Source organism: Plodia interpunctella, chromosome 16 (genome assembly GCF_027563975.2).
Source record: "Plodia interpunctella isolate USDA-ARS_2022_Savannah chromosome 16, ilPloInte3.2, whole genome shotgun sequence".
Taxonomy (NCBI): Eukaryota; Metazoa; Arthropoda; class Insecta; order Lepidoptera; family Pyralidae; genus Plodia; species Plodia interpunctella.
Window position 1 is genome coordinate 4,302,410 of NC_071309.1, and position 27,113 is coordinate 4,329,522.

General features: G+C 34.2%; 2 protein-coding genes across 4 annotated transcripts in view; both read left to right on the forward strand.

Annotated features, from left to right (window-relative positions):
* LOC128676465 (uncharacterized) overlaps positions 1 to 12,399 on the forward strand; it is a 45,793-nt gene extending 33,394 nt beyond the window's left edge. Inside the window, exons 4-15 of one of the 3 annotated variants that reach the window (XM_053756589.2) lie at positions 450 to 637; positions 2,522 to 2,697; positions 3,020 to 3,161; positions 3,510 to 3,524; positions 3,975 to 4,127; positions 5,619 to 5,806; positions 6,163 to 6,305; positions 6,897 to 7,025; positions 7,551 to 7,796; positions 8,101 to 8,273; positions 8,615 to 8,770; positions 9,091 to 12,399. In XM_053756589.2, coding sequence (XP_053612564.1) covers positions 450 to 637; positions 2,522 to 2,697; positions 3,020 to 3,161; positions 3,510 to 3,524; positions 3,975 to 4,127; positions 5,619 to 5,806; positions 6,163 to 6,305; positions 6,897 to 7,025; positions 7,551 to 7,796; positions 8,101 to 8,273; positions 8,615 to 8,770; positions 9,091 to 9,201 — 1,820 coding nt within the window. In that variant the 3' untranslated portion in view covers positions 9,202 to 12,399. The remainder of the gene's footprint in view (positions 1 to 449; positions 638 to 2,521; positions 2,698 to 3,019; positions 3,162 to 3,509; positions 3,525 to 3,974; positions 4,128 to 5,618; positions 5,807 to 6,162; positions 6,306 to 6,896; positions 7,026 to 7,550; positions 7,797 to 8,100; positions 8,274 to 8,614; positions 8,771 to 9,090) is intronic. The other 2 variants (XM_053756590.2, XM_053756591.2) reach the window with 2 other exon arrangements.
* Positions 12,400 to 15,305: 2,906 nt separating this feature from the next.
* The window catches only part of Cad88C (Cadherin 88C), a 28,533-nt gene continuing 16,725 nt past the window's right edge, over positions 15,306 to 27,113 (forward strand). Inside the window, exons 1-2 of the mRNA XM_053756781.1 lie at positions 15,306 to 15,455; positions 25,233 to 25,549. Of these exons, the coding sequence (XP_053612756.1) occupies positions 25,378 to 25,549 (172 nt within the window). The 5' untranslated portion in view covers positions 15,306 to 15,455; positions 25,233 to 25,377. The remainder of the gene's footprint in view (positions 15,456 to 25,232; positions 25,550 to 27,113) is intronic.

Genomic DNA, 27,113 nt, shown 5'->3' on the forward strand with positions numbered 1-27,113 from the left:
AAGGAAGGAATATGAATTTTGTATTTCACAATACTATTTTTTTACATTAGGTTATTTAGAATCGGTAGTTACATAAATCCTTTAATCGAACAATATGAAAATAGATGTAAGTTTCCTCGTGAGAACCCAGATCACGTCCGCAATGCATTTATTGTCAATACGAGAGACAAGCCAGCGCGACTAGACTATATTCCTCAATATTGCAAAGAAATTGAGTTGTTATTGGCATGCAGATGTTAAAAATTTGAAATAGTTCCAGATGTACTCGTACATAAGTATTAAAAAAAAGTCTCCAAAATCTGACGGTGCACCCAGGATCGGCTCCCAATGAGGGAACTCCTTAACGATTTATAGCACGGACATATTTTTTTGTCACGCCTAGAATGAAACGAAATCTTTTTGATTGCATTAACAAACTCTTTATAAAAAAATTGTAAATTTGTCAACAGAGAACACCTTCACCGTGGTGGTGGAGAAGGACGGTCGTGGGCTGGGCATGTCGGTCTGCGGGGGCGGGGGGCTGGTGAAGATCCGCCGGCTGTACCCCCCGCAACCCGCGTGGCGGACCGGACGTCTGGCGCCCCGGGATCTGCTGCTCTCAGCCAACGGAGTCCCGCTTGCTGGGCTGAGTACCTATGTGAGTATTCCTTACATCACTAAATTAAATAAATATAAATAAGGACAAATCACACAGATTGAGTTAGCTCCAAAGTAATTTCGAGACTTGTGTTATGACTCGACCGGGGATCGAACCCGGGATCTCACGGTTCAGAGGCAAGCACTTTACCACTGCGCCACCGAGGTCGTCAAACAAAGTCTACTAGGTACACTATAGCAACTGATTTTGATGCGGTATTTTTAATAGTGATTCAAGCGGAAGTTTTAGGTGAATAATTGATTATTAGGTATTTACCCGAGCGATATCGGGTCGGGGCGCTAGTAATACTGGCTGTATTTCTCAATATTTTTTCGTTTGTTATTAAAAATAAGGGGTACTGATCTGTGTTATCGACGAAAAAGTAGACTATAGTTTCAGTTTTTTTTTTCAAGACGAGTGCCGCGATCTCTTTAATTCTATGGTCACCTCTGTCATCTGAGAGTTGTGCGGGTTTCTTCCACAGCCATAGGGCGTTGGAGCCTAGATTCCGCCTCTCTATAAAGTTCCCTCCTTTCTTAACCTATAGGCGTATCTTCTAGAATTTTCCAATAAATATTATGCCTATGTACATTCTTCATATCCAAACCAACATGACTTGCTATGTAAATCGTATGTTAGGGAAAACCATTTTCTTTGTAATATCTGCACGCTAATAAACGTTACAATGTCCGTGTTCAAAAAACATTGTCGTGTTAGAAATGCCGTTTTGTTTTAACTCTACTTAGACTATAAAATCAACAGAGTTGGCGTTTTATTATTTGAATATATAAGTAGTGTGAACTACATTTCATGTAAATAATTTTATCCACTTATACTAATATTAAAGAGAAAAGATTTTTATTTTTGTTTGTATTGAATAAACTCAAAAACGACTAGACTAATTTACTAATTTTAATTTAATTTCGCACAGAGATAGACGAAACCTTCAGATGTCACATAGGCTAATTTTTTTACGGATTTTCCGAGCGAAGCCAGGACGGGAATCGGGACGCTAGTTGACAAATAAATAGGCCTAGAAATAATGAAATTGAAAATCCGCCATTTATAATACAGTCATAACGAAAACTTTACCTTATTACCCATATGAGATCATTTTTATGTACTGTGTATTAAATTCAAATAATAAAAAAATTACAGAACGGCAAACATTCGTTTTTAAATATTCCATTCGCTTCGCACTTCCTGAAACATAAAAAGTTTTATGAAAACACTGTCACTACCCGACGGGGTCAAAAGGTAATAAACTGTGAAATGTCCCACAAAATGGCGTGACACGGTAAAAACACAATTTGCGGTTATGAGGCCCAGAGACGCTTTGAATAGAGATAAGAATTTATTCGTGATTAGGACGAACGGACAGGTGAGTGTTAAGCAAAATAAAATTGTTGCTGTCTGAAAAAGGATTGTTTTTAAATTTCGTATTCTTTATCCTTAATATATCAGTTCAATAGATTAAGGTAGATAATATGATGTGCGGTTGACTGAACCTTAACCTTCATTTATGAGGATCATGAAATTAATAAGTACTATCGTTAGATGAGGATTGATAATTGATATAAAGACCCAAATTACAAATATAACCAATTTGGTTGACATAAATAGCGGTTAGGTACACTTCAAAAAGCCTGCCTTGCCTTCAAAATCACGACTAAATATAGACTTTACTTTCGTTATATTACTTGTTATCAAAAATTTGATTAGTGATAACTATCTTGATAAAAATAATATAGTCATACGACCATGAAACTGTTATGCCTCTTCTACACATCGGACATAATCGCTGTTTTTTCGACGTACATTGCATTTTCAATAATGTGTACCGTCACACACGATCAATTACCCTAATGTAAATGACCCCTGCAGGAAGCCCTGGAAGTACTCCGCACGGCTGCGGCGCGGGTGGAGCTGAGGATCTGTAGGCCTCCGCCCGGGGCGCTGGAGAGCGTTACGCCCCCTGACCCTCCGACGCCCCCCGCCCGCACCCCGCATCCGCATCTACCACCGATGGACCCACTCAACTGCCATCCGATGCATGCCAGGTATTTAAACATGATTTGCACAATGATCAATGTCTGTTTGAAAAATACCTATATTTCGCATCGATTGTTGGAAACTTGATCAGAACTGTTGCGATGTAAACCACAAAAGATAATGTGGTCTATCTGACTATTGTTAAATAGTCAACGAATTACTTAAGGGAATCACTGTTTTTCTTAATCAATCCATAACTTAACCAGTTTCCAGGAAAAATATTTATTTTTTTCTATCCACCCTAGGCATTGAAATTCAGTAATTGGAGAAGAACGAAGATAAGAAATTTTGTCAAATTGTGTTGAATCGGAAATACGTTCTACCTTCCAGATTATCTCAGACGACAAGTAGCGCAACCACCTCTTCATCCGAAGGTCGAGGTAGACGCGAGGCGAGCCCCGAGGTCAACCGTGAAGACCTCCGTCTTCCTGACCTTGACCGACCTATGCCAGTTTACGATGTTCAATATGGGGTAAATTCTTTTAATATAGATACATATAACGCTACGCTCCTGTTGTAAATTCAGGAAACTTTTTTTTATAAATACTTACACCAAAACAATGTTTCAAACTTGTAATTCCAGACAATAGCGCTTTCAATCAAGTTTTGTTATAGATGAAGGTACTCATATTTATGCGGCATGCTATGAAGCTATCCTGATATTTTCACAGAAACTACGCTGCTAACTTTGATAGGCTAGCATTGAATCATGATTTTTTAATTGCAAAAGATATTAATAATTTTAGTCATGTATTTGTGTACTGATTAATGCGTGCCATTAGTGAGATTAAATTAAAAGTATTTTCCCACGCTTTCCCAGGATGACGGATCGGTGGTAAGTAATTATTCAAATGGATGTACTGTACCTACTCCTATACAATTTCAAACATGTAAAGAACGATTAAATTCCAACTGGATAAACTGAAAATCTACTTTTTAACCCATCAAACATTATGTGTTTTTGGGCAAAATACCAAAACAATATAAAACCTTATATTACCATTTTTAAAGATTATATAGTTCTACTATTTTTTCAAAGTTCTTTAGATGAAATGTAAATAATATTCAATTAGTCGAAAGCAATAAATATATTATTTTTAAAACAATTTTTATGTTAATATTGCTAATTTGGATAATTGCACAAAGTTTTTATTACAATTCAACTTAATAATTAAATACAGTTTTATTTACTTGAAAATATAAGCCACGACTTCGTTATTATTCTTCATAGATTTAGTGACTAACTACTTAATATTATCACTTTACGCATTACCTAAATTTCCAGGAATTCGACATAGTGATGAGCAAAGTGAATGGCTCTCTCGGCTTCACGTTACGGAAGGAGGACCACAGTGCACTCGGGCATTACGTGCGTGCACTGGTGCGGGAGCCGGCGCTGAGCGATGGCAGGATACAGCCGGGGGACAGAATTGTAGCGGTCAGTATTCTGTCTTACTCTTTAGACTTTGCGTTATGCAATGAGGACCACTGTACACCCAGATTAAGTGCGTGTCCTGATGGGAGAGCCGGCGCTGAGCGATGGTAGGACACAACCAGGGTACAGCAGTGCGATTCTGTAAGACACATTATTTTTTAATGTGTCTTTTGATAGATCCACTAGCACTACAAGTGATCGCGGGGCGTGGTGAAACTCACTTGATTTGACAATGTAAAAATTCCTCTGTATGAGTTTTAAGACTACAATCTAGCGATCCAATTTTTGTGAAATTAGTATATAGCATATATCTAATATGGAGGAATTTTAGACAAAAGCATAGTCAATACAATTTTCTGATAAAATAGTCATTTACATTCAAATTTTCAATGGCCTTTCGCCTCGAAGTCTAATACGACTTAATAATATTGTTAGTAGAAAAATGTTTTCTCTATATGTTTGGCCAATAGATGTTCCTCTTAACTCGTTGACACGCTCTCGAGATATACCATAAAGTACTTATATGTGGATAATCCATGAGGTACCAATTTTGCAACGGTTTTCACATAGCCGGTGTTATACCGATATTCACCGGTAAAGACATTTTTTTATTTTTTATTTATTCAGAACTAAGTGTATATTGTGACTTGGTGCTCTGAATCATCAGTTTATTAGACCTGCTTGCGCGCATTTTTTGTGAATTCAAATAATTCGGTTACCACATTCGGTAGCTGCCCCATCGCCGAAGCGAAAAAAGAACGCATCAAGAAAAATAAAAACTAATCACACTTCATTTGTTTTTTCTTTGCTCTGGATATGTCAGCCGCACCACACAATTTAATACAAAACATACATAAATTACCTCATTTATTGCTTCATCGCCTCGCTTCGAAGGAGAAATAAGGTCATTGCCGCTTATTACTTTATTATTATTCGATTACTGAGATGAGGTTTAACTTATTTATTTTCAAAAGCTTAATCACATAAGTATAAATGAAAATCAACACATTCTTATCGAGTTGATAAAAAACTCCAATGATTTTGAAACTACTATAGATACTGTACTACATACATGTTACTGAACCTATAGCATGCTCCTCACTCGATTCCATTAAATTGTTTTTTTTTATTTGGCTCGCTAACATACACATTTAAAAAAGTAAAAGAAAAAACTTTAAAAAAGCTTTTATTGAAATGCTCCAAAAAGAAAATAAAATTTTCCTTTAAAATTTTAACTATCAACTTATAACCTCATTATACACTATTTATATGACCATAAATGCTAGTCGCGAGGTTTATTTAATTGTGTAAAATACTTATAGGTGCTTACGCAAATGACATTCTTTATACATACATTGCAAGATAAATCAAAGCTTTTAATAAAAACAAACAGTTAATATAATTATAATAAGTTAAATTCTAGTATCCCTTTTCTGAAACATATTTTTTTCTAAATGATTTTTTTCTACATTATTAATTATAATAATATTACAGGTTAATGACACGCCCATGTCGAACATGTCGCACGCAGAGGCCGTGGCTTTCCTGCGAGCATGTGGATCCGAAGTAAGACTGCGGCTGTACCGGGACCACGCTGCCACGCCATTATCGCCCATGTCGCCTAAAGAAGAAGGCCCTATCGACTCTGACGGGCCCTTGAATAAGACGAAACCACCGCTCAGGTAGTCTAATTTGACAGTTAACATTTCATCCCGTGAATAAAAGATTTTATCTGCGACAAACAATACGCATTTGCAACGTGTTTAAGTTAATATTTATTGTACACACGCAAACCGGAATGAAAATGTTCCGTGGGTAATCATTGTATGTTTCTATGTATCGCACATTGCTAGGTACATACGTTAGCCAATCAGATCATCAACCTATGTAAATTCACTGCAAACTTGCCCCTATTACAGCGGTGTAAATATCCTTGCTTGATTAATTCTGTCTGACTCCAACGGGAACTGAACAAACGCCCCTTTCCTTACTGGGACATTCTTTATTATTTTAAAAATTCAACTGTCATTTCTGACAGAGCGGAGGCAGTTTCCATGCTGTGTGATCTGGCAGCTCGTCGCCTGACTCCCGACGCCGCAGACGGCTCCAGGTCCCCATGTCTATCACCCAGGAAATTCAGGAAACTCACCAAGGATAACAACCATTATGAACAGCCCAACGGTATGTATTTTTTCTCACTCGTAAGCACTCTTCAGGCGGAAGCTATGCAAATTATGGGCTATGTAAGCCGTGTGTATGCTTTTAAGATAATCTACATTTTAAATTTATAACACACCAAGCACTGCTTATACCCACTGTTACAGTACAGACAACACACATCAAACTCGTCCAATTAGTTTAATGCCGATGCCGTCAATAATATCAGTTCTAAATTGTATGTAAATTCATTTCGGCGTTGTAAAGAAAGAATAAATACTAATCCTGCTCAAAATGATCTACTACTATGAATATTAATAAACATAGACTACGAGTTCTACGACCATAGTATCGACTTTAACACAGTTTGACCTCTTATCACAATCTGCTATTTTTATGGACCTCGTCCCACTTTAATTATTTTCAAGAAAATTTATTCTTTGCATAAATTATTCAGCACGCCACTTGTTCGAATTTCAAAAATCGCAAAAAGGCATGCGATATTTTTTTTACGTTTTAAAATGGCCGGGAGGTTCCTATTTCTTTGCCGTGCATGACTGCGGTTATATAAATCTATGGGTCTACACATCACACTAAGCGACGTGTTTCGCGCAGATCAACCGACCAATACAGTAGAATCTGCACCCCAAGAGGCCGGGACTCAACGAGCACACACAGTCACTGTGACCCACGCTAGCAGCCCAAAACTACCACATAGTAGACAACAAAAACTAAGCCTGACAGGTGAGCTGTCGGTCATTTGGTTATCCAAAACACACAGACTGTCGGATGAACAAACTATACTCGTAGATAGAAATTGCAACGCTTGAGTCCTTCCTTTCAGCATTTAGGGTGCGAACGCGCTGTAGAAATATCTGCCCTTTTTTCGTTTACAATATCTATCTTCTCATATATTTTCACTTCCAGGATTTACTACTTATATTTCGAATCTATTTTACAGTGATTCACAAACCTGATATTTATAGCATGCGCTAAACCAGTATTTCTTGCACTTACATTTCATTACACTGGATCACTTATTGTATTCCAGCCCGTTACTATTAATTATTTTAAAATAATGGTGTATTTTTCTAAAGTGCTAACAACATAAACAAGTGAGCAACGAGTCATTATTTTAATTGTTTTGTTTACTTATGCACAAAAAGTCTCATGATGTAGAACTGCATAAGTAAACCATCATGCCTAGTCAGCCAATACTACAATGGAATCCCTGGAATTACCTTGGCAAAAATTATTTATTTTTAACAGTACCTCCACATGGCTACGAGCTGAACAACCTAGATAACGCCGCTTTGGACGCGCCAAACGTGTATCAGGAGGACATAAGTCGACAGCGGTTCACTGAGCCAGTATTCTCCGTGGATTCTGACGAGCCAGTCTCGATGCCAGCAGAGCTGTCGAGCGACGAAAGGTTCAAGCATTCCAGCCCTGCGTACCAGAGCGCAGTGCTCCATACTTCCAGCGATAGTGCTTCGGATGGATATAAAGATGACAGTAAGTTTATGTTGCAATTTGAGATTAACTAAATAAATTATGACAAAATATATTCACAAAAGTGGAAGATTTATACTAGCCTAAAGGACCTGCATGCTGAACAGTAAGATTTTCAAAATTCATTATATATAGCAGCAAATTTTGTCCTCCCTACTAGAGCACTAGCTAACCCAATTTATGGTTGATGAGGGCGGGCCTAATGTAGATTGTTAGGTTTTATCAGCATTAAATAAACAAGGGCCCGTGGCCTTCTAAAAACAAAGTTTTAACTTTGATGAATTTGTAACTTACTTATTTTTCACAGACAATGGATTAAAGAAATGGAAAGGCGTTGCTCTATCACCGGAGAACGAGCGCAAGGTGGTAACAATGGACGTGCCGCCTCCTCCGCAACCAATCCTCAAAATAACTGAAGCCGTCCAAAAAGAAAACATAAAACCAGAGGAACCAAAGGACAATACTAGTACAGAGCCTACGGTAATATTTAAAAATATCTACTAATTAGATACATATTAATTAGTGGTTTTAATTTCCAAGATTTTGTAAAGACTTGACATCTCAAAATCGACTGTATTGTTTTAACACGTTAATTTTACGACACGCTAAATAGTGGTACATCCATGAATGGTTTTTTTTTCTTCCTTGATTGGTATTATGGTATGTGTGTATAGTGCCCACAACTTCAACATTTGTAACAAGCACTAGCATCGAAGGCTTGAGTTGCTCTATCACGCTCAATCTTTCGTGTATGAATTGCGTATTAGCTTCACACATTTACATTTTTCATTAATCTTATGCAATTCACTTATCATTTTCAGATCGTGACAGTGGAGCTGAACCGCGGGTGGAACAGCCGGCTCGGCTTCAGCGTGCAGAGCCACCCGGAGTCCGGCCAGAGCTACATCTCGGCCGTGTACAGCGACAGCGTGGCCGCGCGCGACGGCCGGCTGCGGCGCGGTGATGTCATACTGCAGGTACACTCATACATTACAACTGGCCGCTCAGCTTCAGCGATAGCATACAATACAATTTTTATATTGCACATGATTATGCATACAAAAATGTTTCATACATATAATATATGCCTTTATGTAAGCGATTTCTTACAGGTAAACTTTTCGATAGGAAAAAAAAATCATACCAAATATGTGCAAAATTATATGTCAAATATAGTTAATATTTCACACGTATGTAGTTTTACAGTAGCTATCATTAGGTGATATTACAAACCTAACCTACTAATTTCAAAATCTAGTGGAGATTTGAAAAAAATATTATTTGATCATCTTTCCAGGTGAATGATGAGAACGTGACGTCGATGAAAACACCTGAAGTGATAGACTTGCTCCGTATTCTTCGTGGTTCCATCTGCATTACAGTGCTCAGACCACCAAATCCAAAATGAATGTCAACAACCCGCACAACTATTGGTACTGTCCAACAGTAGGCGTCAAGAGTTCGTTGAACGCTCAGCTGAAGTTGTACATGACAGCATCTAAATTCAAATTACAGTAACCTTGTCTATTTGAACATTATTCTAAACTATCTCAAATAAACTATGCCCCAGTATGAATTCATAGAAAGTTGGGATGAATATTTTAAAACTAGATTTATAAATACAAAACCCACATCATTTGGAAAACTTACGTCTTTTTTTTTCATTATAATATTTGAAATGGCGTGAGAAGAATTTTATGAATTTTATTGCCAAGTAAACATTTCGTTAAAGTTCCTATAAATACTTATAAAAAACTTACCAATTATATTTAAAAATATACTAATTATGACAAGCGAATGACGTAGATCTGGCGAGATAATCTCGACGCTCAGATTTGAAAAAATATACTGTTAAGAAATAATTAAATAATTTTTGAAATTAATATAAATCAAAGACATGTAGGTATTTTATGATAGTTCTGTTATACGACCAATTCACACAACGAAAACTATTTTCACTACAAAATTACAATACACATTCTGCAGGCAACATATTAAAGTAAGATTATATAAAAGTTATTTACATTGAAAATTGTCTATGAATTTTCGTATCGCGAAAGTAACAGCTAAAATGTTTCATGCCTTATTTTATAAATAAATAGAATATAGGTACCTGATAACCTAATATTTTGAGTCTGTTCAAATCTCTTTGGTTCACCTAGCTAAAACCATTTCCCTTTTAAAACTATGTCCTCCCCTTACAAGGCGTAAATATAGAAAACGCAGGTAATTCTTGTAACGTCACGTCTCGGATGAACAATGTGTTTAGCATTGCAAGTTTGGGCCTTGTACATAAAAAAGAAGGAAAATTGACAATTATTGATCTGATTCTAGTAAAATAATTTAAATTCGTAGTGAACACTGAAAACAATTTACTATTATATTATAATGTAAATATTTAAAAACTTTGCTCATGTTTAGCGAATCATATAAGTAATAAAAATAAGGAAAGTATTTTCCAAGGCAAATTGTTTTTATCGACGAATTTGCCTTAATTTTACTAAGTTATGTGCTAATTTAGTAAGTTTAATATCATGCAATAACGAAAATGCACTATTTACTTACATATAGCTATAAGACAAATCAAAATATGAGAAATTTTACTTAATTGGTTCCTAGAACGCGAGGTTGATATGCGAATGAATTGTGGATATTGTGTGGCCTATAATAATGTTAAGGTGTACATAATTGTAATATACATATACGGCTCCTACCAGACAATCTCCTTTTAAATAACACGTCAAATTAGCACAATTATTGTAAGTACTTTTTATTAAAATATTCAACTGCACTACAGACACATAGCTTCTAATTATTATAAACTCAAAAGTCTGTCTATTTGTCACACTTTCAAGGGTTTCACTTTTTTATTTTTGTGAAATATTATTTGCATAACCCGATGTCCAAGGATAATTTTTAGACAAGGGTGAAGCCGCGGACAACAGATAATTTTACGATATTATACCAGATTTTGAACCGCACAGCTCTGTGTGTCATGTCATGATATATTCAATTTTTTTCCAGTCACATGTAAAAAAATGTTAAAGCATACTTAAGTACATATTATATTTAAATACCTGTATTCTTATTATAAGCACTTAATATGGACTCTAGTCAAATTCAAATTTTAATAAAAAGAAATTAGTACTTTCAAAGTATAGTGTTGCAATTGTATTATAAAGTTGTAAAATAAATATTAATATTAATACCAATTGCATAAATCTGTGGTTTTTTAATAACTGTTATCATACTCAAAGATTTTATTGACAAATCGAAACTAGTGAATCTATTTTAATAAATTATAATAAGGTACAAAATTAGGTGAATTACGTGTAGAAACAAAGGACCTTGCACACTAAATGACTTGGGGTCTTACTCTGAATGTGTAAGTAAAGTCTGATGTAGTTACGCTATCGCCCGTCCCCAGTAGTCTTACTGTTACTGTTAGTAAATAGTAGTAAGTAGAAACTAGCAGGGAAATATCCTTGCCAATAGACTTCCTGATAAGTCTACTGGGAACTTTGATCTCAAGTCAAGCGTTGCGTTTTACTTTTTTGTTAAAGAATGACCCAAAAGAAAAGGGACATCTACTGACGATAATATTTATTATATTACATTCAGAGTAAGGTCCCACAACGAATCAAACTCATATTCTAAAATAAAATGTGATGGATTTTGTGTTAGAGTTACAATGTAAAATTTAGATACAATGTAGGTAATAATATTAATATGAAATATTGATAAAGTTAAAAACTAGTTACGGGATCCAGTATACAAAGGGTTCTGTACTATATAACTCCAAATACAGATAATAAACAACTACTTCATTTTCACTGGCTTTTAAGCCATAAATTTTTTTAAGATATGATTCCCATAGATCATATTCGTTTAGAACCGCCATAGACACGCAAATATTCTTCTTTGCGTATCGATGGCGTTATAGATTAGTGCGATCGTATGGCATGTAGATTATTAACTTCCTAAATTCGTGAAAATTATACAATTGGACTATAATGTGACAGTTCATCTTTGTATACTGGACCCTATTTGTAGATGATGGTTAGAAGAGTGCTGAAAATGGACATGATAATATGTAGTGAGTAGCTAACTTTGTTACGGGAAACGTGTGAATGTCGGTGGATATAACGATACTTTTCTTGATCCGATCTCAGTATTGTGTCCAGTTTATTACAAAATCTAACTTGAAAATATAGAGAATTACTCGTTTTTAATTACGGACAAAAAGGGGATAATAAATACGTATTTTCAATCTGATTTTGATGTTACAAGAAACCAACGCAACGTATGTTTCGCAATAGATGGTGGCATAGCATAAAATAACGATTTTTTGTTACTTTTATGGCATTATTGTATTTTGAAAATATTTGTTAACATAAATAGTCACCTGTCGATCTGTCTTGTTAATTTATTTCATGGTGCTCAATTTGTTGTTAGGTCATATGCACACTGCTTGCTAGTCTTGCCTTAGTGGAGAAAGGGCCTTAGTGGCTTCGATTGATTTAGTGAAAACCTATAGTGTGTCACAGTCATAATGTAACGGGATGTACGATATTAATATAATTGAATAAAATGATAACAATATTTATACTGGTGGTTTAATTTCATTAATCATAGGGAAATTGGGTTTATACGGAATATTTACATATTTTATATTTTAATTATAAAATAATATTTAGCAACATTATATCCAAAACTTATTCATACAAGGGTAACAACAGCATAGTAATTAAAAACTTTATTTAGTTTCAAAAATGTTTATCAACATGATCACAATATAACATTCATTACATTGTTCTCTAAGTATGACTAATCTACTTTGTTCAATATTTATAATTTACAATCTGACAAGTGTTGGTCCCGGCTTCGTTCGGGTTAAAAGTTTTAACCCGAACGAAGCCGGGATCTGCCGCTTGTAACTTAAAATAAATTATACTTACCTACACGTAAACCTTCCTTGCTGTAGTTTTTGAGCTTATCGCGAACAGACAGACGTGCCAAAGGTCTTTGTTTTTATTATAATATGTAAAGGATAAATGATTATTTGATATATTATTCTTTTATCTATGGGATTATGTAATACTGGAGCAAATACTCCCACGAACTTTTTGTGACAAAGTACATATATCGCTATCTCTCTCATCATAGCCCGACCTCTCTTTTTACGAAGTAGGTGGCCGTCCAAATCAAAAGGGACCTTGTGGCGCCCGGCACTTACGCCATTATTGTTGTTTTTTATTCGAACAACGGCAATAAAGACTTAAGTGCCAGCCGCCATAAGGTCCTTATGATTTGGACGGCCACATATAGTTATGCCTTTCAGTGCGCAAGATGAGGAGAACTACCTACCGATAAAAGGAATAGCAATAGGTACATGTACTTAGGATTAAATACCAGTCTTATGTACCTATAGCTTCATGGTACCTAACCAGTTTAAAACTGCAGTACGTGACTTGTAAAAAAGTGTCCCGTATTGCCCGTATTCACCTAAGTTTAATAGTCACAACAGAGCCGATCGTATTATTCAAGTTGTATCATAAAATGCAACTTGCACATGCAATAACTGACGTGCGCCCGATGAGCGTGTCCAACAAAACGGTGCATCATCGCCACTGGCCATCCGAGACCATTTTTAAGTACTTATACGTAAATTGTATGAATAACTAAAAATTATCTTCAGGTCAACATCAGTGAATTTATTAAGTTCAGTGAATTGGCTATTTGTAAAAATAAATGATATTTGTAAAATATATTTTAATCAATATCGATAATTAAATATATCACCAGTGTTGTTTATTACACGATTTGATATGTTTTGAATGTGTCGTACATTAACTATAATAATGGCATAGTAATGGTTAATGGTAAGATCAAGTGTGATAGGGAGAAGTTTTTGGAAGGGTCGAAGTTCCAACTCGAAATTGAAATAAAAACGTGCAAAGAAAGTAATTTTCGCTACTTTCTTCTGTAACAGTTACATTTAAATGAAGGCTTGGATGTGGCCGGTTACGGTCATATCCCGTCGCGCTTCGCCGAGCGTCGGCCAGCAGGCATACTCCGAGGGGTTAGCATGTAATGTTATCAACACATGCAAAAAATTATGAGGCGTGTGGTTCCCGCCGTTGAATTGGACCACTCCCGTGGACAACACCCCTCGCCTCGCCTCGTACAATACAACGATTGGCAGCTGATAAGGAAGCAGGTACGGGAGCAACAGTTTGTCTATGCCGCTTCCACCTGAACCTGACAGAAGGGTGAAATCATAGATTTAGGAAGGGCCTCGCGCACGAGTCCGGGGTAAACCTAATTTCTGGTTTGATGTTGTCAAGGATGATAATTATAATGCTTGCTAATGGTCTGAAAATTATGGATGCCGAAGACCACCCACCGGATTGGAGAAGATAAATTTAGAAAGCGTGCCTTTTGGGAAATACGCTTACTGGAGTCTTTCAAATAAATCGTCCATTATAACATTTCAATAAAATAATAACGCTTCAATATTACTCTCACTTTATCCTAAAGTATGAACTTAGCGGTAATAATATCTAAAGATAATGTTATTCGTAAAGATCGTTACACTATGGGTCTGTAACCTATACTTTTTGTGGAGTGAGGTCTTTTACCTTAATTCTCTATGGCTCGATGAGCAACAACTGGGCTGTATGAAATATTTAAGAAAATTCTCGTAATAACAAGCATGGATAAATATAATGTCTATTATATTACTAATCCAGGTCGGGACACAGAAGATGTTTTAAAATATATGAGTCTTCCAAGCTGGTCAGGGAATGAAAGAGTCTAGTGAGAAATAACGCGGCCGAAGCCACAGGGAAAAACTAGTCCCAACCGAACTTTATATTTTACACTGACTGAAGGACTAGTCAAAGATAGTGCAGTTCGGTGGCGTTGTATTGGCGTCCTCATGTATTTTGCCAAGTTGACAAGTTAAGGGGAAAATTATATGCAAACCACAGACCATTTATGGTCTGGGATGTCAACTAATCTTCTTGAAAATAAGCGGGAAACAGTTAACAGAGTGAAGACATATATTGAAAAAAGTACTGTAGGTACACTGTCCCCTTGGGAAAAAATGCGTACGCAACCACGGACATAAGCTAGTAGTGTTTAAAAAATTTATAAATTTACAGTTGGTTTTCTTTCATTACGTGTCTAGAATACACTATTTGGTGTTAATTTGTTAATTCATATATGCATCGTACAACATGTCTGCCTTTCTTTTCAACACTCCTCTTAGTATGATCTGCTGGGAAAAAAATCATTTTAAATAAGCAGCACCTTTGCACTTACTTTTTACTACGTAAGTATCTCTTTATTATACCTCTGTGTACCTACATAAACTGTTTGTAAATCTAAATCATAATTCACAAAACAACATACTGCCCCTGCGGGTTTCACACCATTTGCACTATCGTATATGGGGTCTGTAATTGTGCAATGGAATGGACATCTAAAGAGTTGGTACAGTGTCGCTTCGCTCGCGGCCCTCACCGCACCTGCCGTCCCACGTAAACGCGCCGGAAATAGGAAGTGCAGTGGCTGACGTTCGATATTGTTCGAATTTCGAATTATTTTGTTGTTTTTACCACAAAAACTGTGCGTGCCCCTTCAAGGAATTTTAAAATTGTAAGTTATACATTTTTGTTTTATCAGCATTAATAAAACGTTAATTCATTTATGCTTTTGTTTGATTAAAAAAATAATAAGTTTGTTATTCATATAGGTAATTTGAATATATATTGTTTCTACACAATTTTTCTATGAACGACATAGACTAAAAATCCAGGGGCAACTTTTGCAGACAATAGTAAAAATATTTTATATCCGCTTTTACAACTACTTAGGATGTCTATGAAAGTTGATATAATAACTAGCCTTTATCTCGTGGTCTCCCCTGCTTAAATTATAGCTTACTAGTAACTAACTTCTAGTTAACATAGCTTTCTAATGATGAAATAGTTAGGTATTAAAAGTTAAGTAGTCACAGATCACTAACGATTAAATAACTAACGAATATTTTTCTATACACTATATTATATGTAGTTCTTATTTATCGTAATCGTAATGTTCGTTTTTATCTATATGCGTCAAAATTGATTCCAATATCCACAGAAATTTATCAAGGGGTCAAAGATTCACGCTACTTCTGTATCGTAATGTAAAATCTGATTTTGAGATCAATTTACGTCTAAAGATGAATTTAGTCAAAATTGCCACTAACTACATCACGTTAAGGTTCAATCTGTTTACATGGATTTAGACGTGGATTTAGCTACGTACAAATAAATTACAGAGTTAAGTAGAGCGGCACAGATTGCAATTTATAGGTCAAATTTTACTTTTAGACACAAAATATTATAAACGAAGAAAGTGCACTTTATTTGTTATTTTATTGCGATCATAGATTTAATATAATAACAATAAATTGTTCATTTAATTTCACTTTATCTTTTGCAAACTGCACGCATGCATCAAACTATGAACTCAGTTACATCCATAGTAATGCACTGTTTTAGTTTAGATTTACAATTAGTTAAGAATTCATGGATCAGTTGATGGAGAAAGCAGGCATCGATGGCAGAGGATAGATCTAAATAGATGCTGCTCCACTGTCAAGAACAACGTTCTGATGGTGAAAAATTTACAGTTTTCAATACCCGCGTCTCCAAATATTTAGTAACAATAGATTGAAAACTAATTTTTCTCCGTGTTTAATTACAAGAGATCAATTGTTTGGCACAATCTTTTGTTAACCTACATCGACCCAAGACAATAAAAGTTGTAAACAAAATATGATAGTAACAATGGCAACACATTTTATTGTTCTTGATCAGAATTAGATATATAAACAATAACAATATGGGATATTCAAATACGTATCGAGTTCTCAGAATCGGATCACATCTCAGTGGAAATCGATTCTCACCAGTTGGAAATCGTGGGAGGTTTACACGTGCACAATACTATATCGAAGATGTCACGATCAGACGATTGGAAATTACAAAATTTCATATATTTTGCGTAATTTTGTGCCAAATACTGAAAAATATAAAGATACTTTTTGGTATTTTAAAAGTAAAATAAAATTAAGTGCACAACGTAAAACTGTTTAGAAATATATGTTTTAAATACTTCATAAAATTAAAAAATATTTGAAAAATATTTTTTACAAATAATTAAAATATTAATAAATTAAAATATTTGAAAAATATTTTTTACCTTTCACCATATCAAAAATCTGCACTGTAGTGACTTATGACAATGATATAATATTGTTATGCACGTAGTCGACACAAAAAGCGGTTAGAAAACAATTCATTTTAAAATGTAAATAAGAGCAAAAACTTGGTACAGTGTAAAATCTGTGACAGCGGATCAACGACCAGCAAAAAAACAAAAGAAAAACTGGAAGAGTTGCTAAGATTGCATAATCGTAACGAAATCGAATTTGAGATAATAAATAACTACTATTTAGAACCAGAGAAGGAAATTGAAAAGAAAATTTAGTTATATACTTTTCCTTAATAAATAAAAAACTTTTCGACGTGCGCTACGAATTGCTAAGCATCTGGCTGGATACGTTTTTTCATTGAGTTGATAGAAGGATAGTGAAAAAATAAAACAATTTTATGGGACATCTGGCCTGTTCCCTTGGTCAAGGTTGGGCGGACCGACACGCTGGGTGCACACGCCTCTTGCTCCGACAAAATAAAAAGTAGAAAGGTGAAAATACATGTAAGTACGTACCATACAATTAAAATTAATATTTAGAGCAAAGAAAAGAAGAAATATTATCTGTGTCAGTGGAGTACAAGTCTCACTCGAAGTCTTTTTACATTCCCTTTTTTAACTAATATGTTTTACCTCCTATTTGAGAATGTTATACATAAAAAGCACAAATTGTAACCACCGCATAGACCGTAAATATGAGACGTCATTTATGAATATTGTAATATTTTTTGAGAGAAAGAAAATTGAATTAAATAACTGAAAACATATTTCAGTTAGGTACTCATTTAAACGTATGGTTTATTATTCTTATTGTATAAAAGTAATTACTATAGTATAAAGTACAATTTTCGTAACTTTTTACATTCTCTTTACAATTCACGAGATTCCACTCTGTCACCTGTTTTTGAAGGGGGAATGTACTCGTCACGGTACTATGAACAATCAAAGAACAAGTACAATACTATTTTTTTTCAGTTTCTTCTATAACGTATGTTGAAATTAGTTAAAACTAGTAGACTTTGACTCATTGTCAAGACAATGAGTCAAAGTCTACTAGTTTTGTTTAGTAGTAGTAGTAGTAGTTTTTGTTCCAAATGTGTTTAGCTATTAAAAATGTTTTTTCAATTTGTATTTACGTATATATTTTTAATTTTGTTAATCTAGGATCACACAATATGAAATAAATCTTAGACTAAACTTAAAAATAAACTAAGCCTAACATTTTTTTCAATAAAATAATATAAAGACAAAGATTTGAAAATATTTTAATACAAACAACAAACCAAGATTTTTAACCTTTTTAGTACTTATACAGGTAGGTAGGTTCGTACTTATTTACTTACATGTGTTTGATGTTAACATTATTGTTACGTGTTTCAAATTGCATATTTTCATAATCACGCACAGGTGGACAGTTAACTGGGATACATTCTATAAGCTAATTGGACAAATTAATTTTTGTCATGTAGTCTTATTAACATTTACAAGAATTATTTTTAAATACCTACCAAGTTAGAAACTATAATATTTCCTATTAATATAATATGTTGTAAATTACATTGAAAATTTATTTCGTTAATTTTCAATAAAAACTTATACTCGTAGCTCTACTTAAGTAAGTTTCATCCATGGAATTAGTAGGTACTACGCTATACGGAGTACCTAAGTACTAATTCCATGGTTTCATCAGTCTTTCTTGTCTGTAAATAATCAATTTTTCACTTGATTTTTTTTGTCTAATTACAACGTAGCCCGCAACAAGGTTTTTAGACTTTCAGTTGGTCTTACTCATGTAATTAGCAGGTACTCCGGAGTACCTACTAATTCCATGGTTTAATTAATCTTGACTTATTTCGCTTGTCTACATGATTACCCGTCATTCTTCCCGTCAACCAAAATTAAATGTTCGGAAACATCCATTCTTTCAATTAAAGAAATTTATTCCGACTTAAATTTGAAAGTGTTTTAACGCCTATGAATCAGAAATTAAAGCGTAACAAAACGTCTACTCATATAAACAGTTGCTGTACGAGATACTTTCGCAGAAAAACTCGTTCACCTGATTCGGACCTCCGCATTAGTGACGACTGCCGACATTGAGTGCTGGGAACTGGGGAAATATGAGAGACCGCATACTGGCGCTATAAACAGATTTTTTTTTCTAATATAACTTACTAAAGTTAAACGCGTAGATTTCTTCCACTTCCAATAAATCTTCAATTGGTAACGAATTTCGAACATTATGACGATTTTTTATCATGAATTATATTTGCATTGTATACATTTTAGAGAAATACCCTTAGATGAAGAGTTGAGCTACTCTCTGAGCAATTTTGATGGTAGGTAGGTAATATTTAAATTCATTAAATTTAGGGTCTTAAAGAGCGTACAAACACAAATAGACGTTTCGACATGTCACTTAAAAATTTAGAAGCACAAATGTTTTATCATCTAAGAAACCCCAGATAACATATAAATATAATATACGATTTGATCTCAACGCTCTACCAAAATAAAACAGAAAATTAGCACGTAAACATATGTTTTGATGTGCTAGTAGAAAATTACATATAATAAATATGGCGTACAGCTATCATTAAAAAGAAATTTGTGGCTCCCGGAGAAAGACATAGTTAACATACTTATACTTAAAACGACACGTGTGCACCAAACCTTTATTTGTGGTAGTCGAGTTTAAATTGGACCTTTGATTGATCATAATTTCTAACACGCGATTCTACTAACATGAAATAATGAAATAACGTAGCAAAAACTTAATTTCGTGTTTTTACATATCGATCGAAAATAAATCAAATAATCGATATTATTTTTTATTGAACTTACCGAAACGTTTGTACAACTATCACATCTGTATCTTTTCAAAATTTTGTAAGAGTCGCGAGAAATTTAACTAACAGGCTTTCTCAGAAAATTTTGGAAATTAATTAGGTATGTTCTTACTCTATACAGGACTACGTCGCTAGGTGATCAATGGACTACGCCACAGCAAGATAGCAATGCAAGTTCCACGCCTTGTAACATATTATTAGCGTTCAATTAGAAAAAGCTGCATCAGTGATGGTGTTTACAGTCATTAATTTTTTATATACATCATGTGCCTTGCGTGTCTGCAAAGCATGTCATAAAATATAATTATTTTTATATTTTTACACTAACTGAAATTAATTAGACAATAATAAAGATAATAACCACTAGCATTTACTTAAGACTGTTAACAAATCGATTGCAATACTCGATCGTCAAATTGAATCTTATTATAACCGGCAAAAATTTGAAAATTGAAGAAAACGACCATTTAAAGTGGCTATCACATTAATCTGTCGGTTTCTCAAAGAATTTTGTTGAAACTGTAATTGTGAGAATTGGTTTCCGTAACAAAAATGTTCCGAAACGAAATGTATTGTTATAGTAACGTGGTTGTTGATTAGTGCGATGTATGTTTTAATTGGATACATTGTTTGGGTTCCACAATAAAGAGTGATGACCGATTGCGGGAAACCCGTCAAGAAAGAAACACTAATACTTTACACACTTTTCTTTCCCAATAAAGATATATAGATATAGGTATATACATCACTGCAATCGAAATAAACATTGAGCCCCAGACTCAGAAGTTTTTAAGTGTAAGCCGGAGCTCAGGGCCCGTATGGATGATGTTGTATCCTCCAAAACATAACTATTTCAAAATCAGTGCATGCTGTAACTGCCACAATTAACAAAGTTTAATGTCCACAATAAAAGTACCAAATAGTCGTAATATAACGGTCTTGAATACGCTCCATTACAGTTATTTGTCAAGTCACTTGCTCATTGAGGTCAGTTACAATTTAGATATTAGGATTTTTTTACCTACAATATTTCCTGCTAACAAATTGCTTTTTATCGGTTTTTTTTTCCTAATAATTTTGTGCTGACTTCAATTTATTTGAAGAGATTAAATTGAAAGAAAAAATAATATTTTATATTTATAGCTATGTAATAATATATGAGAGTAGCAAACTATAATATAACTTTATAGTTTGCTACTCTCTCACCAAATCAATGATACCAGTAGTAGAATATAACAAAACAATCTAATAAAATAAATCAAATAGAAAATCCTCAAGAAAATTTTGAATGGAGTCCCGAGCTACTTTTGTAATTCACGTGTGTAACGAAGGGTGGAAGCTTTCTCCAGTCGCAAATTGCAACAAATGTTTTTGAAAATTCTCTTAACACTAAATCCTATATACTTAATTTTAGCTTTCAACACCCAATGATTTCAGATGAGCGCTGTCTACCTAAGTCAGGCTCCGAATAGAATTTTAAATAGATTGATGCATACAAAAGAAAATAGCCTCTTAGATACAACATTTTTGTACATCATTTTACAATGCATTAAATTATCGAAGTTTAAGTCATACTTAGACAACAAAATTTTATTTACTGAAAAGTGACTGAAAGTCTTCTCATTCAATCTTTAACCAAAAAATACTACTGAATAGTAGATTTTTTTGTTACACACTTTACAACTTTAATGGAGTCGATGAGTCGTGTACCGCCCATTGCGATAGATGTAGAAGATATTCCAATTTCTTTAATAAAATTGTCAAGCTTGCTTTATTATGCTGTCCTCTTTTGTAATAACATAGCTGTAATATTTCCCTATTAGAAATATAGTTTACATAACTCGCTCTGTTATAATTATTATACTATGTAATAATAATACTAGGTACTAGTACCACTGACCCCTGGTTAAAAAAATGGGACTCACTTCACTATCACTTACATATAAATCTAATAAAAAAATTGACGTTAAGCAAAAGAACAAAGGAAAAAACGTAAATTGAGAAAGTCATAAAGGAAAATTGACATATTTTCAATAATTAAGTATAAATATAGTCGTTAAAAATTAAATATGATTTCAATTACGCCGAAGCTTTGTCTATTCCTGAATAAATTAAGAGAATTCACGCGTGCAAAAGAACAATGGCCAGTATAATAGACCATCAATAACACAGCAATATTGAAAAACATAAATGATAGAAAGGAAAGCCCTCGTTGATGAAAAGCAAAGGTCAGTCGCCTGTCAGATTCCGATAACTGGAATGGGCTGGTTACAATAGCTGGCCTTCGCACCCGATGCGCTGGCTGCGTCCTTTGTTTCAGTGATACGGACAGTTGTAATGTAACTACTGCCAAAATGCGTCATTACGTCAATGACATTTGTGGTTTGGGGGCTGGGATTATGTCACCTACCTAAAGGGTTTTTTGATCACAGAAAATTTAGTATAAGGTTAAATTATTCACTATGCAAAGTTGATCAGTACATGATATACAACAAATTGAAAAAGAATTTACAGTGATAAAAAAACAAAAAATCTCGACTACATTTCATACTAAGTCTGATTAATCATTTTGAATTAAACCTTGAACTATACTTATTTCTCGATGGAAAACATAAAAAAGATGTTACTTTTATAACTTTGGAAACAATTTCGTAACATCACAAGAATCTGCTCTTATTTTATTTATTTTTATTTATAAAACTTTATTGTTCCAAGTAAAAACATACTTATAAACAAATGGCGAACTTAATTCTATAAGCATTCTCTCCCAGCTAACCATTAGGAGAAACAGAGAAAAGTTAAAAAATAACTTAAACACAAATAAGTACTACCACATACTAAAATAAATAGCAAAGCATATATACATAAGACCACATATATATAAATATATAAATACATACAAACCAAAATAATAAAAATGATGTCCAAGAAAATACAGATAAAAGCGAAACAGAAAAGAGTCCGGAAGAAAAGGAGTCCAAAAGATGAGCATGAACTCTTTTCTTCAAAGAAAATCTGCTGTTTAAGAAAGCATAGATTGTATAGATTTACGGTCTTTCAGGATAAGCAAGCGTGTCGCCAGGTCGTCTGTAGTCGAAGACAACACGCAGATACAAACAAAAAAAATATACTAACATGACTTCAAATATCTAAATAAATAATATTTTAATTTTTATTAGTCATTTCAATAACAGTTATACTTAATACAAAACATACTTGCAAAAACAGTTAACAATTCTTCTTTAAATAAGTATATCACAAAAAAAATCCGATCTCTGTGAATCTCACATGTATTTGATTATTTTCTAGAATTCATTATAATTTTCAACAAATTAAAAAATAGCTTTTATATTTTAACCTTTTTCACCGTATAATTCTCACGTCAAACAAAACAAAGAATATGAATATATGTTCTCCAAATTAGTCAAAATTTCTATTTATTACCATGGGATTTATTATAATAAAGAAATGAACAGCCCTGTATTTGGTGTTACACATCCGCCAAATCACGGGAGGTCATTTTATAATTGTTTTTTATATAATTGTCATTGTTTCGCAAGTCGTGCGAATGAACCTAGTTAAATAAATCATTTACTGTTTGATGTAACATCTATGTGTGTCGTGATCTCTGTGAACTCCATAAAATGTAATTTATTGCCCAATTTGTTAAGATGGGAGTTTAAAGTTATATAATAATCAAATAATTATGAGCTTTAACTGCGGCTCTTGATTGGGCAATGTCATCGCAAAAGTGACGTTAAGTTACTCTGTCTCTCTCCTAGTGGCATTCTAGGCTGTGACGCTCCGAAACCGAACTCGCACACAGGGTGAATCATCGTCTCAGATTTTTGCCACTACTTTTTACTGTATATATATTTAGTAGTATATATATTTAGTAGTATATATGCACCTTAGATTTTTATGCGAATAGTTATTCGATCCCGTTTACGCGAGTATTAAACTGTTTATTTAAAGAGAACAGTAAGTACTGTGTGAATAAAAACTAAGAAATGTAGGCAAAATGTAAGCAGTTTACAAAACAATCAATTCTATATTTGTTAACTATGTATATTTCTCATAACTAACTGCATTGATACATAGAACGTATTTCAAACGGAAATATATAATTGCGTAGGTTCAGTACCTACGCTGCTTCTCCAATGTGTGTATTATAGACACAGAAATTATACCAATACACCACCAAGAAGTAATTATCTAAATTATAGTGAAAATCAAATCAATCCGTTTGCGCAATCTAGGAATGTAAACGCAACGTCGCAGTTTAAAAAAATTACCACAACACCAGGGGCGGATCTAACGTTGCCGACACGATGGGCATCTCCACAACCTTAATGCAATTTGTATATCATAAACATAATTTAACAATAATTTATACTTAGTCAGATCCAAATGTGTTATCCGTCCGTAATTTTATTTCAAGGAAAAGATCATCCTAATAGCAGCTTCTAGATGAACAAATCTAGATACTTGGAGATTACAGACCTACATCATGCCTACATCAATAAATTTGCAATTTTTACTAAATGTTATAACTTGAATAAGTTTTATGTCTACCTTTTTTGAGAGCTGGATCGGCGCCGGATCCCATAATAACTATCTTAGTCCCATATACTTTCTTAGTAGCCATAAGTACCCATATACTTTTTTAAAATTTGTCAACATATTCTTTGAAAATAGTGGATGGCTTGTTAGGAGGCCCGGCCATTTAACTAGCAACCTCTTTCAGACACGCGCTAATTCACAGTCATTGTAATAATCCACTTATGAGATGTCTACTTATTTAAAGGTTCATCTAATGAACATTTGTATCGCTTTCATACTATTTTTTACATGGGATTTTCCCATGTACAAGTTTAGATGTTGAATTGTTTTTATAACCTCAGATGCAAACAAAGGGCGGCGTTTTACTATCTTTGAGGTGTAGTGTATCTTGTATAATATTTTAAGTAAGTATGTGTATGTAACGGATGAATCGATTTTCGTAACAGTGTTCGTAGCCAAGATAAGATTGTTATATGTTCAATGTTTAATTAACTATAATTAGCTATTACCATTCGATCTTGTGTTTAGCTGGCTTAGCTTGTAAATTTGGCAGCCAGCCATCTAATTTCTACTTTTGCATTTAAGATTAGATCCTAAAATATAATATGACTTATTTATATAATTATACTTCGTAAGTAAGGAATATGGAAGCTTGTATCCGAATCGGCCTAGCACAAACTTGTGATTATTGTCGCTCTCTTATACCGACCAAACAACTTTTCAAAACCTACAAAACAATATAGCACCTGTCTCTTTGCAGGCGTGAACTCATCGGCACGTAGTTGACACTGGATCAAGAGTTGACACTTTCACCAACCCGAAGCGTGGAATGTTCCCACGGCAAACCCGGGGAAACTAAGAAAATGTATAGAGAAAATTGGGCTCGATGCGTCAGGTGAACCATCATGCGCCCGAGGGTGCCATGCCGAGCGCGGGTCCGCCTCAAACCAGTTTTATCCGGATTGGTCTGGCTGCTACTGATCCAGATTGCCGTAGCGAACAGACCGCCACGTTTCCTCATAGATGGCCAGTCGGAGATCGTTGTGAGATTGAAGGAAGGTGTTGAAACCCCTGTGGGTAAGTTGTCCTTAAGTAAAGTTGTAAGTTGTTCTTAGTAACTTCGTTATTATAACTTCATGAAGTTATAGGTAATAAATTAAACGAGGTAAATAACCTCTATTCCGACCATTTATAATCATAAATAATTTGGAATAATTAAGTATAGAAACCCCCAGTTGTTTCAATTTTCTCATGTTTCTCCTGTTTATCATGATATTTCCTGGAAATATTTTTTTCTGGCTACCTATAAATATGGGGATTAATCAGTTGAAGTATAAATTCGTTGACCTTAATTTCCCTACTTATAGTACAGGTTCATGAATGTACCTTTTGAACCTGTTAATAACGTGCTATACTGTACGTTACCTACACACGCGCATTACACTTGTTTTACCTCAAACTTACTCAAATGGAAACAATGGGTGCATTTCCGACGGCCGGAAATTACCGATCCAATTTAAAAGTAGGGGAACTAACCGAACTGAGGGGTTTCCAAGGTGACAGGGCGACAACAGAGAAGCCATGCTATAGATAGGTATTTATTACCACCTTCCACCAAGATCATTACAAAATTAGTATTGAAAATCATCGTTTTGGCAAACGATGGAGCCATAACACAAGAAAAGAAGAAGACTAATAATGTAAAGTTAAGGATGACGTACAGATAATTTATTTTGGTCAAAAAACATATCTTGTTATCTTACAAGCTGTTTAATATATTTTAATAAATTCAAATTCATTTCAATGCAACAAATCAATAAATAATAATATGTTCGTACCCTTATCAATTGCATTTTCATCTATGTTCACTCTATATATACGTATGTACGTACGTACTAGGTGTAACCTTATGCAAAACTGCTGGGTTTTCATTCCACCTCGTCATGTAATTGGATTACTGAAGTATCTTTGACCTCTCACTTAAAGCGAACATGTGTACAGTTGTCTATTAGTAAGGACTACATAACTGCATGACGTCATCGGATTAGCTCGTTTATAAGGTTTCTTTAATAGCGCTATTTTCACTAAAAGATAGGTATAAATACTTAGATTAGATTAGATTATTGCAACGAACGGCAAACGTGGACCGAATCCCAAATAAGGTAGAAAAATTTATTAACTAATTAAAGTGTCTGTAAAGGGTTACTTGATAAGTATTGCAGAACTAGATGGGTATCATAAACATCGTTTTTTCTACCTGCATCTAAGTACAAAACGATATCTAAAGACATGCTAAACACATAATCCTCCCAGAAGGAAAAGTTATGATAGAAATACAATAAAACAGGCGCTTGATCATTTTACTTGCTTGTGATTAGTTGTGATAGCATACCAGTAGAGAGTGTGCTACATGCCAGTCACTTGCATGAGTAAGTTACAAGAGACACTTCAATGTTATGTTTTTATATCTGTGCAGAGACACGTGTAAGTTGCTGGCATGCAAGCGTGACATTCCCTTCGATCCTTGAGATAATAAAAATAATTTAACAACAATAGAATCGCGTCAGATCGGGACGTGCGGGAATTAATAGGTTGAAATGGGGATTGTAATCTATTAATTTCCGTTTCAAACATTTTAAAT